We start from the raw sequence: 16,525 nt of genomic DNA, 5'->3' as shown, positions 1-16,525 counted from the left end.
ACCTTTCTTATTCCTCACTATACATGACACTCCTTACCAGGCATTTCATACAAGTTTTTTCCTGCAAGTCTGAAAACCCAACCACCCTAGTTATTTTTATTACTTAAGTGCTAATGCTGTTTCACACACACACACACACACACACACACACACACACAAACACACACACAAACTCTCTGCAGATGCGTAAAGTCCCTAAACACCTCTTTTACTATTAATTTTCTTTCCAATTGGGAAAGTGTTTTTATTCGTTTCTCTTCTGCAAAGTAACTGAGTAACTTTTCTGGGTCTGAGACCAACGAGAGGCTTCACACTACGTTAACTTTTTGAACTCCAATTACCTGTGGTTCAGAGAGATAACCCGGTCCTTAAAAAGTTACTGCAATAATTCTGTTCTTTTTAAATCCATTGTAATTTTAAACCCGCCATTAAACTTCATTTTTCTTTCTCCAAAATAAATGGGATTTATGTCCATCTACGTGGAATGATAATCTCATTTATGTGTCAAAGATCTGGTCAGAATCCCATCTTACTATTCAGCGCTGCAACCACACCAAACTACGTGGCTGAGTGACAGTTCTGTATCTCGGCACATGCTCATCCCAAACCTGGAGCAACCTTCCCCTTTATTTTCCACCTAGAAGACCTGATTGTTCAAGCTGTCACAAATATCTCTTTCTCTCTCCCGACCACCATCTTCCAAAGTGAGCATCTCCTCCTTTGTCCTTCGTTCTGTCTCTGTCTCTTGAAGCTGCATCTCTTACTGTCTTTGTAACATCTCCTTATTTAAACGTGCACCTTCTTTTACAAATCTGGGTGCTCCTTAAGGTGCATGATCTATGTCTTCATCTTTGTATGACCAGCACCTAACATAATGTTTATTTTCTACTAGCCATTCAATACGTATTTGTTGAATTGAATTCAATTTTTGAATAGCCAAGTAACTACTAGAAACGTGTTCCACTAGAAAAGTCTCCAGCAGGTCTTGCCTCACATGTTCACAGTATTTCAGTGTTTGTAGAGCACGTTCGTGAATCCTGTCTCATCTGGTTTTCAGATGGATGAAGGAAGGATTTAGGGATAAGTGGTGGGTATAAAAGCAGTCAAGCAACTTGCCCAAGCCACACTGATGATCTTGAAAAAGTCAGATTCAAATTTGGGTCTTCGGGAGTCCAAGTTCAAGTTTTTTTCTACTATAAAACTAGACTTTCTTCCAAGTGTCTTATTTTACTCTGACGGCTCTTAATTTTGACTGTACATTAGAATGATCTGTGGTGCCTTAAAAAATGCCTGTGCTCAGGCCTCACCCCAGACCAATTAAACCAGAATCTTCGGGGGAAGGACTTTGGCATTAGTATTTTTAAATTTTCCACAGAAAGCCATGGGTTTTTACATTATTTTTCACAGGATTAATTGCTTTGGCCAGATGCCTGGGCGTGATATGGGCATGGACCCAGCTTCTTCTGTGAGCTCCTGTTATTCCCTTCTTCTGTTGAAGTTAATTCACCATATGGTATTGAGCATGATGTGACATCTCTTGGGGTATCCTTTTCATCATCTGTCAAATTAGGGCGCTGTGTAAGGAATCTATGCAGTCCCTTCCAACTCCTCAGTTCAAAAACGGAGTCTTGGTGTTGTGTGGGTTGAAATGAGGGGTGTGTACAGGGAGTGTATGGAGAAGACAGCAGTGCCATTCATGCCACAGTCACAGATACATGCAGGCATTTTTACACAGTCCTGCTAGCCTGTTCCGACAACGGGGCCTATAAAATCTCAGCTCTATATATTACTTCTGACATTTCAGCAACGTAGCTAAACTTTTTTATTAGTCAGAGGGTAGATAGCAGGTGTTGGGAACTATACAGCCGGTGCCTGGTATATAAGAAGCCAAAAACATTCAGAGTGTGACGAGGAATGAAAGCTGCCACTTAGATTCTTCAATTGACACGAGAGACAAGCATATGCTCAAGCCCATTACATGAAGGGCGATATTTGTTTCATATGCCTGAAACCGTTTTGCGATGCAAACAAAAGTAGAAAGGAAAGCTTCCTGGGCCTTCCTCCCACGTTGACCAGTTGCCTACCACACATGGCACCGGGCTTCTGGGCTAGACAGGGTTGTCTGCTGCCAGTCCTTGACAGAACCGGTCTCAGGACGTTCAGTGTCTCTTCGATGTCATCTGGAAAAAGCACACATGGAGGAAATTGACCTTTCAGCCTTGCATAACTTGGGTGTCGCTGTAACAGGGAAGTTTGGGTTAGGAGCCAAAGCTCATTCCTAACTCTTGCTTTTTGGGAAGCAGCACCATGGGATAATCATAACCAATGCTTGCCTAGGGCTGGAGAGTTAACAAAACACTTCCCAATCCTCCTTTACTCTGATAGCAGCACTGTGGGAAGTTGTTATCATTACAACTTAATGGATGAGGAAACAAGACCTCCCATGACTTCCTAAAATGGAAAGGATAAATAGAGTCAGAGCTGGAGCTGAATCGAGCTCTTCTGACCCAGGGCCACTGCCCTTCCCTCCTCAGCAGGGCTGAACCTGAACTTCCAGCCCTCTTAACACTGGTTCATTTCCTCACTTAAGAATGGGATGTCTGGGCCCTGCCAACTGGTTTTTTTGACTTAGCTTTCCAACTAATTCACGGGTTAACTTGGACATATGCCTTCCTTTCCTTCTGCTTCGGAGGCCCTCCTTCCACAGATTGGTTTAAGAAAATATTGACATTGGCTATGGGATTAAGACATTTTGTTTTCTTAATAGAATCTCACATATGGCTATTGTAGGGACCTTGAAAAAAAAATAAATACATGTATTTTCTTTTTATTGAAAAAATAGTACATGGTCCTTCTTGACAATTGTAAACATTTCATATGCACAAATATAAAAATATTTACATTCCCGTTTTGGAAATAACTACTGTTAATACCTTGGTGTATATCCTTTCAGACCTTTTTGTACTTGCCTATTTACAATTTATGTAAATATTACCATGACATAGCTACGTGATTTATGTATGTAGTTATCTTGCTCTGTTTACATACCCAAACATTCATATGTATGCATTATACAGATATATGCATCTGAATACATGGGCAGGCTGGGTACTGGAGGGAGACAACTTTCTGATTAGCAAAGATATAACTGTTAATCTGAAGATGCTGGTATGGTTTCCCAGCATTGACTTTTTAGGGTATCTAAGACTCAGGCCCCACTTTCATTGATTCATTCATTTATAATCTATTATATTTCAGACTCTATACTAGGACCTTTATATACATCATCTTTAATGCTTATAGGAGCCTTATAAATTAGATATTATAGTCTCCATTTTACATTTGAGGAAACTAGGGCTCAGGGAGACTTGTTGCCCAAGTTTTCACATTCAGTAAGTGGAAGAATTGGGACTTCAATCCAAGTACGTCTCACTCCAAAGGGTGTGTCTAAAGCAGTGCGATGTGATGCCCACCATAACAGAGGAATGTGTAGGGAGCTGTGGCATGTGGAGGAGTGAAAGGATACTCCGCAGCTGGGAAGCTCTGAGCTGGATGGTGGAAGATAAGACACTGGAGGATATGTAAGTGAGGAGTAGCAGAGCACGTGCAATGGGACTAAGGCATGGAATGGAAGGAAGGGCATGGCATGCCCGCAGAATAACAGGGCTGGCTACTGAGAGGAGGTGGGAAGGGCAGATCAATCAGATCGATCAGATCAAAAGGGTCTCATCAGCCATCCTCAGAGCAGAAGCTTTACCCAGCAGGCACAGTAAAACAGGATGGCCACATCTGTGTTTCAGAAAATCAGCTTTGGCGGAAGACTGCTGATGGGTGGGTTGGGGATATCGGTTAGGATGCTCTAGCAATAAGCCATATAAGAACATCTAAACTATGCAATTAACTGCAGAGGAGGACAGATGGAGTTCCAAAACATAGGAAGCAGAATAAGTAGGAACTGGTGACTATTAACTCTGGGGTAAATGAAAAGATGAATGGTTAAAGTTCAGACCCGGGAACGGGTTGATGGTGATTCCATTAACAGAAATCAGAAACGAGAGCAGGAAATGATTAGGAGAGGAGTGATGAGTTTGGGATGATTGAGTTCAAGGTCACTGGATGTCACAGGGGAAGCAGTCTGTTAGACAGATGCCTGGTGTGGTGAATACTGACTGACCAAGAGGGCTTTGACCAGCCTTGGTCATTCTGCCTCATTATTGCATCAGCCATGGTGATGTGCTCTGTAAGTTTTATTGAATTTTCCTTGTCTCTTTTGCAACTCCTTATCAGTCCATTATCCCTGATTCCTACAGGAATAAGTTGTAGATTTTTGATCTTTTTACCAAGAGGAAGAAAACTTGCTTTGCTCATTCTTTTTTTATTAAATATTTTGCATACCTTGACTGAGTTTGTGGTAAAATACCATTTTCAACATGTTAAATCAATTTAAGGTACTACAGATTCCATCAATGCATTTAACCCTCATCCCAGTATTGCCATGTTATTATCATTTACTTTTTGGAGAAGAGAATCAAGAGTTTATGATTCTTAAATGAAGCTGAACTGAAGAGATAACAACTTTTACCTAATTATGAAAGTTACATTTTCAACAGTTAAATGTGTCAGACTCCCAAACACAATACTTTCTGGGAGTTTAACTTTAATACTATTATCAGAACTTTGAATTAACAAAAACAGAAGAAATCTTAGAAATCATGTAGTTACCATATTTTCACAATACAGACTGGAGAGGCAAGGTCAGAAGGGGAAAAGTAATTACGGCAGGCCGGAGACAGAGACATGCTCAGTTCTCCTAGCTGTGACTGAGACGAATGGTCGGGGCTGTGTTTATAAATGTAAGTAGACCTACATTCATGTCTTTCAGGTGGCTGCTTCTCTATCATGCTCTGTGCTTCTCCCTGTCAAAGGCTTCAGCCCATACCGTGGAGCTAAACAATATGTTTGGCCAGATCCAGTCGCCTGGTTATCCAGACTCCTATCCCAGTGATTCGGAGGTGACTTGGAATATCACTGTCCCAGATGGGTTTCGGATCAAGCTTTACTTCATGCACTTCAACTTGGAATCCTCCTACCTTTGTGAATATGACTATGTGAAGGTGAGAATCCCGATGTCCCCTTACTGGGCCAGGCTCTCTGCTGGGAGTTAGACAAGGTTGTATGAATTAGGCCCTTCCAGGGTGGCATGTAGTGAGGGAGACACAACATCACGATGGCATGAATTCAGGTCAAGGTGGAAAGCTAAGTGCAAGCAGATGGGTAGAACTAGAAAGGTCCATGAAGGAAACTGAAACTGATGGAATATGACTCAGCCCAACACCACATCCCTTCTTTCTTCCTGTTCTCAAAGCCTTTAGGGTTTCTACTAATCTCTGTTTCAAGGTCACTTTTAATTCAACAAGCAGAAAAGGGCAGAGACCTCAGAGTAGGCAGTAATCATAGAAACAGAAACATAATTATGTCCCAAGTTGAGGAATTAGAAAGCATTGTCCAATGTCCCAAATAATGATCAAGTATTTGGGAAGTGCAGGGTAAGCAGTAGTAAAGAGAAGGAGATGAATTCGGAAGGGTGGGTGGAGGTGAGATTCTTTTTTTTTTTTTTTTTTTTTGAGACGGAGTTTCGCTCTTGTTACCCAGGCTGGAGTGCAATGGCGCGATCTCGGCTCACCGCAACTTCCGCCTCCCGGGTTCAGGCAATTCTCCTGCCTCAGCCTCCTGAGTAGCTGGGATTACAGGCACGTGCCACCATGCCCAGCTAATTTTTTGTATTTTTAGTAGAGACGGGGTTTCACCATGTTGACCAGGATGGTCTCGATCTCTTGACCTCGTGATCCACCCGCCTCGGCCTCCCAAAGTGCTGGGATTACAAGCTTGAGCCACCGCGCCCGGCCCGGAGGTGAGATTCTTAAGGGCCTTGAATGTCAAGCCCAAGGAGTTTGCATTTTATTAGCAAAAGGCATGGATAGGGAGGGAGGGTCACTGTCAGAAGTAGATGCAAAAAATAAATATGAGGGAAGAGCAGGATCACATCAAAACAACATACCCTGGAATTTAGAGGTATGTTGTCTAAATCCCCCCAAAATATTCCATGAGTAGGAAGCTGTTCTTCTTTTAAGGTGAGGCTGGAAAAGGTCAGAATATTTCTAAGGGATCAAGTTTATTGCAGTTACATCTAGTTAAAAAAGATGTGGAGACCAAAGAAGCTACCTTCTAAGCTCTCCACTTTCCTGGAAGAGGTTCTCATCGAACAACTCTAGAGTATTTAGATATTTTTAGCATTTTAGTATCTTTAGTGCTTTAGCAATTTATATACAATCATTATTCCATAGCCAGTAATTCAACATGAATTAACCTTGTATTAGTCAGAATATTTGGTAAAGAGCAGAGAAGTGAGTTTACAAGGTACTTTTACAATTATAATCTCATTCAAGCTTTAAAACAATTTTGAGACAGGAGTGATGATCCCATTTCACAGGTAAAAAATAAAATAAAATAAACCCAGGGAGGTTAAGCAACTCACCCAAGGTTGTACATCTGGTAAGTGACGGATTAAGATCTCAAACCCATGCCTTGTCTTTTTGAATTGCAAGCTCTTTTGTCTACACCAAAAACTCCCAAGCTATTCTCCACCAAGCCTAGGATACAGCAGGGGCATACAAAGGCACTGTGCTTCCACTCATTTTATATGTAGGGTGTTGTCATTGTATATGTTGAGTCTGTCTGCAATGTCCTATTTACAGTAGGTCTCTGCATCTAAAAATTTTCAAAAATTGGTGTTCCATGGCAGGGTGTTTTAAACCTCAGTACTACTGATATTTTGAGCGAGATAATTTGCTGAGAAAAGCTGTCTTGAGCATTGTGGGATTTTTAGCAGTATCCCTAGCTTCTACCCTAACCAGGTGCCAGTAGCAACTCTCCCCAGCCCCACGAGTTATGGCATCATAAATGTGTCAAGATGTTGTTCTATGTCCCAGAACCACTGCTGTACGGGATGATGCCCTCTTAGAATGCCCTGTGCTAGGGACAGTGGAAATACTAGGACACAGAAGATCTGGCCCCTTAAACAGAAAGATGAGCCTTGAAAATAGTCATTGCACAAGATAGAACAGTGATGGTAATAAAAGACTAACTGATAAAGAAGAAGAAAAGATTAAACGGTTACTCTAAGCGATGATGTGGATTGGTACTCTAGATGCAATTTCTATACGTTCATTAAAAATAAAACCAGAGTCTCAGGATCAACCAGGGGGTATTCACTGAGGACATGAGTATGTATCATCCTAAACTGAACTTTCTGACAAAAAGGTCAGTTATGCCTTCCAGGATAAGAGTCTTATCCAGAGTTAAACTCCAGGATAAGTCAGATTATCAGATGGGTGCTTAGGTTAAGAGGAATCTCTCAGCCCATTCCCCCAACTAATGTTGGTCATAAAATCGTGGCATTCTTTAATGTTTTGTTGAAGAGTGGTCTTAACCAGAAGAAAAATTACCAAACATTGGTTTAATATGACAGTGGGTTCTCTGTATTTAGATAAGGCTAGATACAAACTTTCTAACCATATTTTCTTCCACTTTCAAACACATCAACCATCTAGAAATTTTGTCAGTGCAAATAGCTTTTATTGGTACTGAGGCTCAAGATCACAGAAATTATAGAACTTTTTTTCTCAGTAACGATGTAGCGATGACTTCTTCTCATCATTTTCCCCCTCTTCTCCCCAAGATTTGACTCTTAACTTCATATTCATTGAGCAAGATTCTTTCTCTTAAGTTTGATTCTTTTTCAGACAAAAGACAATTTAACCTTGTTAGGACTCCTTTATCAAGATGATAAACACATAAGAGAGAATTTAACTCATTTATTTGCTCCAAATAAGTGGAGTCTCCCAGCAAGGTAGGTGAAGCAGCTGACATAAAGCAGAAATTTATGAATGGGAAAAAAGCGATGATGCTTTTCAAGAGCAATAATAAAATCTGAAGACCTAACACTGAATTAAAGACATTGGAATATATTTCTATCTAAAGCTTGGCTTTCTTGCTAGAGAATACTCTGGAAATTGGTGGATGCACAGGTAGATGGACATGGGCCCTTTGGAAGGGGCAGCATGGCCCTGGCCTTTTACATGAAATTCAGGAAATGCCTTTTCTAGTCCCAGATCTGTCACTAATTCCCCAAATGACATGGAGTGGAAAAGAATATTATTTTCCAGCACCCTCTCTGCTCCAAAATCAGACGGACAACCTCTGGGCATAACAGAGAAGTAGTCTACTTGAGGCAACTTAGGGACTGAGCTGTCTACCTGAAGTGCCCTACAGTCCCTGCATCTGTGAGATGGGACATTTTTCCAGTTCCTTTGAAAGCAGAGATTAACATAGTGGCAGCAGGAAGTGATATTTCTCCACTTGTGCTCGCACAGCTGACTCTCTTCCAGAATGCCATCTTAATGTCAGCATTAGCCTCCTGCACAGATTCCAACATCCATGGGGCACCAGCAGGCCTCCCCCTGCAGAACGCTGCATGCTGCTTGGCTGACTGCTGGTGCTCATGTGGAGACCACCCTGTGCCCCTGCCTACACACCCAGTGAGTTGCCCTCCTAGAGCTGAGAACTCACTGAGTGTCAGGCTGCAGGGGCCCTCTGGGGACGCATCTCATCTTAAGTTGTGGTTTTCAAATATGTTCTTCCCAGTAAACATTTTCTCATAGAAAATCTTCAGTGGGGCCCAGTATAAAGAAGAGACAGAAGCAAGCTGCTCTAGCTGAAGTTGGCTCTGCTTGCTCATCATCCTCCTTGGTTACCTTGAAGCCCCTTGAGGGACTATGGCTTGAATCTTGCTGCTCTGGCCACATTCCCATTGGACAGAAGAGGAGGTCAGAGTTCAGAGAGAGGAAGAGCAGTCTGCCTCTGAAATCCCAAACCCAGAAGTATTCCACACAGCTGAAACCCATTGGCTTTGTCTAATTGCCTACCCAACACTAGCCCCTAGAATACATGCTTTTTCTGGCTATAAATGGAAGAGAGGCTCTTCCCTTTACTTCTAAATAAAAGCACAAATATGCCATGTGACCCCCAAGTAAGTCAATATTCCTCTCCAAAATTATATTTTTTCCTCTGTTCAATGAGAGGGTGGATTGAGATGATCCCCAGGGTCCTTTCAATTCTGGAATTATAATCCCAATCTACCTCGCCAGACCTTCCAAAATAACCCCACCAAACCCTCATTATCATAGTCAGGATTAACACCAAAAACCAGAAATTGTATGTTTATAACAGCTACTTCTCAATGTCACATAGCTGCAAGTGCTCCAGTAAGAGCCTGAAGCCTGCTGGGGATGCCTTGGTGGCATGTCATCTGAACAGAACTTGTAAACATACAATGCCAACACTGTCCTTTACCAAGCAACTTCAAATATCACTGACTTGACTTTGGCAGGATAAAACTCCCTGTTTTGAGGCATTTTTGCTCTGGGACTAAATTTCCCTCCCAGACCTGTATAGGAGTGGGTTTAAGAAATCTTCCAACTCATAGGAATATTTTCCAGCTCAGCCCAACCCCACAAACTGCCCTTCCCACCCAGGCCCATCAGGGCAATGATGATGAAACTGCTGATAAGGCACCTCAGTAGCCTGAAGAAAGAAGGACCCCCAAGTCTGTGGTCCGGATATTCACATTTATCAAAATCCCTCTCCTGCCCTGCCTGATTTCCCACAGTTCTTGGTCTTCAAGACTCATGCACATCTGCACAACAGCATCTGCTTCCTTGGAATGTGGCTGCAATGTTTAGATTCCTGTAGTGCATGGATGAGGCATGCAAATCAGGGCTGGTTAATGTTGCAGGCAATAGGCAAAGCACAGATACTGGTCAGGGAGTCAGCCAGCCTGGGTTCTGGGTGTCATTCCATACTCACTAACCTTGAGCAAATGACTGCACCTAGAAGGGACTCTGTTTCCTCCTCTATCAAATACAAAGGGTTAAACCAGATGGTCTCTAAAGTCCACCTTGCCTTGATATTCTGTGCATCTAGGACCTTAGAAATAATGATCCAGGCTGGGCGTGGTGGCTCACGCCTGTAATCCTAGCACTTTGTGAGACCGAGGTAGGTGGATCACCTGAGATCAGGGGTTTGAGACAAGCCTAGCCAACATGACAAAACCCCATCTCTACTAAAACTACAAAAATTAGCTGGGCATAGTGACACACACCTGTAATCCCAGCTACTAGGGAGGCTGAGGCAGAAGAATAGCTTGAACCTGGGAGGCCGAGGCTGCGGTGAGCCGAGATTGTGCCACTGCACTCTAGCCTGGGCAACAAGAGCAAAACTCCAACTAAATAAATAAATAATCAATAAATCATGATCCAACTCCATGATCATTTTGTTCCAATGGCCCAGGCCATTCATTGGTCAACATCATGCTTGTATCAGAGTTTACATCTTAAGATTCTTAGTCTTTTCTTCTGTTTATTTAACAGATTAAAAATCAGTGAAGCCCCATCTTGTGAATGACTAGATTTTTATGTTGTAATATAAGACAAATATTGGTCTATAGTCAAACTTACCCTTAAAAATCCCTTAAATATTGTAAAGCATTATCTTTTAGATGTCCAAAAGAAATTTTTTTCCAGAAATGCAAGAAATTAAAGTTCCTTTGGTTGAGCACCAGATGAAGTGGTCAATTTATGCTTACAAAGAAACCATGAAGCTATGGTTATGGACAGAGTTTAGATGGTTAGAAACCAGAACTACCAAGAGAGCATCAGATTATACATTCCATTTTCAAGTTCATTTCATGGCATGTATTCACTGTAAAAAGGAAGCAAGGATCACCTGCATTTGGATTGTACTCTCTTTTTTTCTTTTTCTTTTTCTTTTTTTTTGAGACGGAGTTTCGCTCTTGTTACCCAGGCTGGAGTGCAATGGCACGATCTCAGCTCATCGCAACCTCCGCCTCCTGGGTTCAGGCAATTCCTGCCTCAGCCTCCTAAGTAGCTGGGATTACAGGCACGCACCACCACACCCAGCTAGTTTTTTGTATTTTTAGTAGAGGCGGGGTTTCACCATGTTGACCAGGATGGTCTCGATCTCTCGACCTCGTGATCCACCCGCCTCGGCCTCCCAAAGTGCTGGGATTACAGGCTTGAGCCACCGCACCCGGCTCTTTTTTTCTCTTTTTGTCACCATATATAATATTTCAATGGCATCTGTTACGCGTTTATATAATACAATGCCACCGTTCTCCATTTAACCCCATGTCCTCGATGTATTCAACATTTCTTCCATCCTTTCCACTGTAGGTTCCTTAGTTCCAATTCTTATTCCTCTCAATGAGTCTATTGCAATAACTTTCTATATGTCTACCAAAAGTCAGCCTCTCCCCATCTAGCCTACCTTCTATGAGTATCCAGAGGGTCTTCTTCGAACATAGCTTTGATTTTGCTACTCTAAAAATCTTTCAACGGCTCCCCATTGTCTGTGGAATGAAGCATAATAATCCTAGTGAAAATCTACCATAAGCTGGACATTATGCCAAAGACTGGGTCTGCAAAGATCAGGAAAACGAATTCTTCACAGTAAAACAAAATGTAAAGTCCTCAAGGAATTCACGGTTCCATAGAATATGATGAAACATGTGCGTAATTAATAAAGCCAGCCAAAGTAACACAAGGGGTATCAGTAAGTATACAAGTTTGGGAGTGGTCATTTTTAGATGGCCAGGGAAGGCTTTGGAAATAGTTGATGTTTGAGATTAGTCTTAAGGAGGAAATAAGTGCAGTGCAGTCCCCCAAGTAGGACTTCTTAGCAGAGCTACCATCAAAGCAGGGAGGATGAAGAGGAGGAGAATGATGTAAAACTGAGAATAATCAGTGTCGACATGTTTTGGGGAGATGTAAAGCCCAGAAAGATTATCTGAGGGTGAACTGAGAAATGGTCAGTGGATTTGGGTTTAAGCATGTGCACCAAAGTCACAAACAAGTGATCAAAGTTTGAATTGATTTCACAGATGAATTTTGTCGGCCAGCCTAATATTATTAGCTTATACTATGTTTTGAGGGAGAGAAAGAGAAGGAGGATTATGACAACATAAAATTTCTGATCCCACACAACAATCCACGTTTCCAAATTCTCTAAGAATATTAGAAAATCTGGCAATTCTGGCAGCTTCCTGCCTTCCAAGAATCAGTCAGCACTAGGAAGAGGTGGCCATGTGGGTAGGGTCTCCACCATTCCCTATAGCTCCCCCATGCTAATGCTTTCCGGCCTCTTAATGGCACCATTGCTTCTCTTACATTAAAGAAAGAGAACCATTTTTCCCCAGTGTCTCTATCAAAAGTAGGAAAGTTGAAAGTTCCCCAGAAAGACACATATATCAGGAAAAAATTCTTTGCAGAGTGAAGAATATCCCTCTGTATTTAACAGGCAAAGTGTGTTTCTGTCTAAAGGATTCAAAGGAGCTTGTTTCACTCATTTATGTTTTCTGCCTGACGTCTTTCAGCATTTGAGTCTAGGACCTCCAATTAGAAGCTGTAATGAGGCAGATGCGTGGGGCAGTGGAGTTTGGGGTTGTGACACAGTCAGAGGTATGCTTAAGGAAGGTCAGTCTGGAGCTATGGGAGGAATGTCAAGGACTGGTCAAGTCAAAAGAAACTGGAGCTGCTGAATGAGGCCATTTAGGTGGCTGTGCTAAATAGATTGGATATGATTATGTTGAGTGTAGCATATTTCAAGGAAGCCCACAGGCCTCCTGGACAGCTATAGAAGAGCAGGTAGGATGTGCAGAGGTAAACTCCACAGGAACTGGCTGCGTGTGGGAGAGGAAAAGGAGGAATCAGAGGCTTTAAGCCCCAGTTATGACAACATATTAGCTACTTACCCAGAAATGGAGATCCAGAACACGAAGATGTGTCGATTTAGAAAGATACAAAGTGCACTGAAGTGCATTGACTTTTGAATACAGCTGAAACTGCTGGTCTAAATTTTGAGACAGAGTTTTAAGAATGGGTGTGGAAAGAGATGGTGGTGGAGAGAGGGTTAACACATTGAGAATCAGACTCTGTCTCTGCCACCATCTGAGTGAGGAACCTTGGCGAACGAAGCTCCTTGATCTCCCTCAGCATTGGTTTCGTCATCTGTTGAAAGGAAGAGTTCCTCATGAATACACTGCCTTCCTCACAGTGTGTGGGAGGGTTTCAATGACAGGTGGTCTAAGTGGAATCACAGTTGTGCTCAGTGGTTGGGAGCTCAGACTTTGGAGTCATTCAGACCCAGGATCAAGTCCTGCCTCCACTTCCTACTGGAGCAGTTGCCTAACCTCGCTAAGATTTTCTTCTCCGTTTGTAAAATGGAGATAATCATGATGCTTATTTCATGGGCTTACTGTGAATGCCAAATGAAGTAAATGCTTTAATGACATGTGTCCAACACATCTCTAATTAGCTCATAAATACTATAATAATGGGAATGAAAGCAATGGTATGAGTAAAAAAGGGTCTGCCTGGGATCACCAGATGCTCAGTGAATGTCAGTTTTCTTGTCAACTCTGACCCTACCACTCACTGGCTATATATGACTTTGCTAATGTTACTCAACTTTTTCCGGCAATTTATGAAAAAGTGCTTCCAAAGCACTATTCAAAAGCAAGAGGTTATTTATTTCTCCTTTGTATTTACCTTGTAGAAACACAAATAACACTAACCTATTAACTCATTTCATTCTCATGGAATAGGAAGAACAGGGATTATTGCATCTAATTTACAAAAAAAAAAAAGGAAACAGGTAGAAGTAAATTTGTTCAAGTCTCTGCCGGAAAGTCAGGTCTGAATCCCCGGTCTTCCTACTCCCCATGGGTCTGTCTCTCCATGGAGCCTTTCTCAGAATAGGCTTTATCGTGGAAGGGGCCCTGTTATGTTTCCTGGACATGAATTATTCCTAAAGCAACACTCTGCTTGCCAAGATAATTTCATAAAATTTAGTAAAACAGAAGGTCTGAGAGTCCCTATATTGTCTAGATTATGTTAAATAACTTTCTCTTTTATCCTTTGAGAGAAAAAAAAGTTTTTTTAAAAATAATAGAAAATGAGTCTGAACTACGGTGAATCGGCAAATGCTTGCAGTGCATAATTTCTAATGATGAGCTCAAGCTCACTCCCTTCTAAATCGTCAGCCCCATGAGTTCAGGGCCTATGTCTGTGTTTTCTCCTGTAGAAAGCACAGTCCTGGGCAGAACAGGAAAAGGCACATGCCTCCTGGCAGTGGAAAGGGCTCTGGTTCAGAAAACAGCTGCTGACTCCTGCTGAGAGCGTGGGCAAGTCACCTCTTCATTTGAGGTCTCGGTTTCCCCATCTGCCCAATGAGGGAACTGAACCAGCTGGCCTCTCCAAATCCTTCCAGTTCTGATGGTCTGTGACTCCCAGTCCAATGCCCCTCCCCTCAGGCCACACTGGGTCAGTTTTCATCCTGTTGTGTAATTGAGAGGTAAGTCGCTCCCAAGGAGGACTCTTCTGACCCCTAAGCTCCTCATTTCTGCGCAATGCTCTGTGTTTACTTAGAACATGCCCTCGACCTTCCTTCCGGCTGAACTCACTTCTACTGCAGTAACTCCACTCATCCTCTGGGAGTGGACTGGGGGCCTTGGCCCCAGAAGGAAATGAGAAATGGGTAAACATTTCTCATGAATTTCAATTGTAGTCTCCAGCGGAATTCTCCCACTCCGGAGACCCCAGGTCCCAAACACCAATTCCAGCTGATTCAAAATAATTAGGAAATGAAAATGAGCTTGCTTCAGGAAAGTGTAATGAAAGCTCATTTTATGCAGAAGGTGCAAACAGCACAGGCTTCAGGGTGATAAAAAACAAAAGAAATCTCCCTGTGCTGAGGCAGAGAATGTGGGTGAGCGTGAGGTAGGAATGTCCCAGGTGTGGGTGCACATGGGGTGCACATCGCTGTGCTTGTGTGTATTACAGGTTGCTCTTGAAAACACCTTTGTGAAGAGCAGTGCCTGAATTTACTTAGATATGTTTACAGAGGAAAAACGCAGGGAAGGAGAGGCATTCATTTATTCAACAAATAATCATCTAGTGCCTACAGTTAATTAGAGCTTAGGGTACAGCAGTAATTAGAACAGAGAGTAATCTCTAAAGTGAGGCTTACATTGCACTGGAATAAACAGACAATAAACACTAAGCATAATACATAACTAATTTCTGTGGTAAGTAATCAATTTATGGGCAAAGAAATAAAATAGAGCAGGGCAAAGGGGCTCTGCATGAGCTGAGATGAGGGCTCTGATTTTTTTGAGACAGAGTATCGCTCTGTCACCCAGGCTGGAGTACAGTGGCACAATCTCGGCTCACTGCGACCTCTGCCTCCCAGGTTCAAATGCTTCTCCTGCCTCAGCCTACTGAGTAGCTGAGATTACAAGCACATGGTACCACGCCCTACTAATTTTTTTGTATTTGTAGTAGAGACAGGGTTTCACCATGTTGGTCAAGCTGGTCTCGAACTCCTGAGCTCATGATCCACCCACCTCCCAAAGTGCTGGGATTACAGGTGTGAGCCACCATGTCCAGCCCCAGTGGCTCTGATTTAAATATGGCGCTCAGGGTGGACCTCATTGAGAGAGTGACATTTGAGCAAAGACTTGAAGCAGGTAAGAAGGTTAGCCATGTGGCTTTCTTGGTGGTAGTGGCGGTACCCTGGGGGGCATTTCAACCAGAGGGAACATTCAGTGCCCTCAGGTGGAAAGTGCCTGGTGTGTTTGAAGAACAGCAAGGATGGCAGTGTGGCTGGAGGGCAGGAACACATGATGAAGACAGAAGGGTACAGGGGAAGCAGGCTGGGAGACTGGGAAGCAGGGTTCCTGCCAAATGCTGCCAGGCAATGGCAACCTTTGCAAGCTGCTTTCGTGCCCCAAATCTCATTTGACCTGATGCTCAGAGGACAGTATTAATGTCCACTTCTTACATTTGTGAAAACTGAGGCCTGGAGACAGGGGTATGAGTGCTAACAATCAGATTGCGGGGGGCAGGGACAGGGAATGGAGGAAAAGAAATGTTCATCATTCAACATTCAGATGTCACAGACACAGAGAGCCCTCAGAGCATAGATCATAGAACAATCACATAATTAAGAAGTCATCAGTTTTCATAGAACTGGTTTTCATCAAACTGGTTTCTAATAGAATTTATTTAATTGTAAGTTTATGAAACCTAATGATGGCTGGATTTAATAACAGGGTAGCAAAATCCCTGAAAAGCTGACAGCTGGCTCTCACAAACAGGTATGAGCTGTGGGCTCCAGCACACCGTTACCTGGGGAGGTTTAAGTGACCCCTGAGGTATGAGTGGCAGACCTGTGACGAGAGCCTACATTGCTGGTCCTTATTCCAGCGCTCCTGTAGGACTGCTGTGCAAAGATTTGAGGATATAAGCTTAGCCTGGGTCCGCACAAGGTCCTGGGCAGTGTCACAGGAACACAGCGGCTCACAACTATTGAAACTCCGCTGTGAGACACT

General features: G+C 42.7%; 1 protein-coding gene across 8 annotated transcripts in view; it reads left to right on the top strand.

Annotated features, from left to right (window-relative positions):
- Positions 1 to 16,525, top strand: part of MASP1 (MBL associated serine protease 1) — a 77,128-nt gene that overhangs the window by 1,262 nt on the left and 59,341 nt on the right. For 6 of the 8 annotated variants that reach the window (XM_010337707.3, XM_010337706.3, XM_010337705.3 and 3 more), the window contains exon 2: positions 4,883 to 5,114. In XM_010337707.3, coding sequence (XP_010336009.1) covers positions 4,883 to 5,114 — 232 coding nt within the window. Of the gene's footprint in view, positions 1 to 1,441; positions 1,466 to 4,861; positions 5,115 to 16,525 lie in introns of those variants that run through there. The other 2 variants (XM_039478865.2, XM_074404678.1) reach the window with 2 other exon arrangements.

This window comes from Saimiri boliviensis, chromosome 8 (assembly GCF_048565385.1).
Source record: "Saimiri boliviensis isolate mSaiBol1 chromosome 8, mSaiBol1.pri, whole genome shotgun sequence".
Lineage (NCBI taxonomy): Eukaryota > Metazoa > Chordata > Mammalia > Primates > Cebidae > Saimiri > Saimiri boliviensis.
This window is presented reverse-complemented; position numbering and strand designations above follow the sequence as displayed.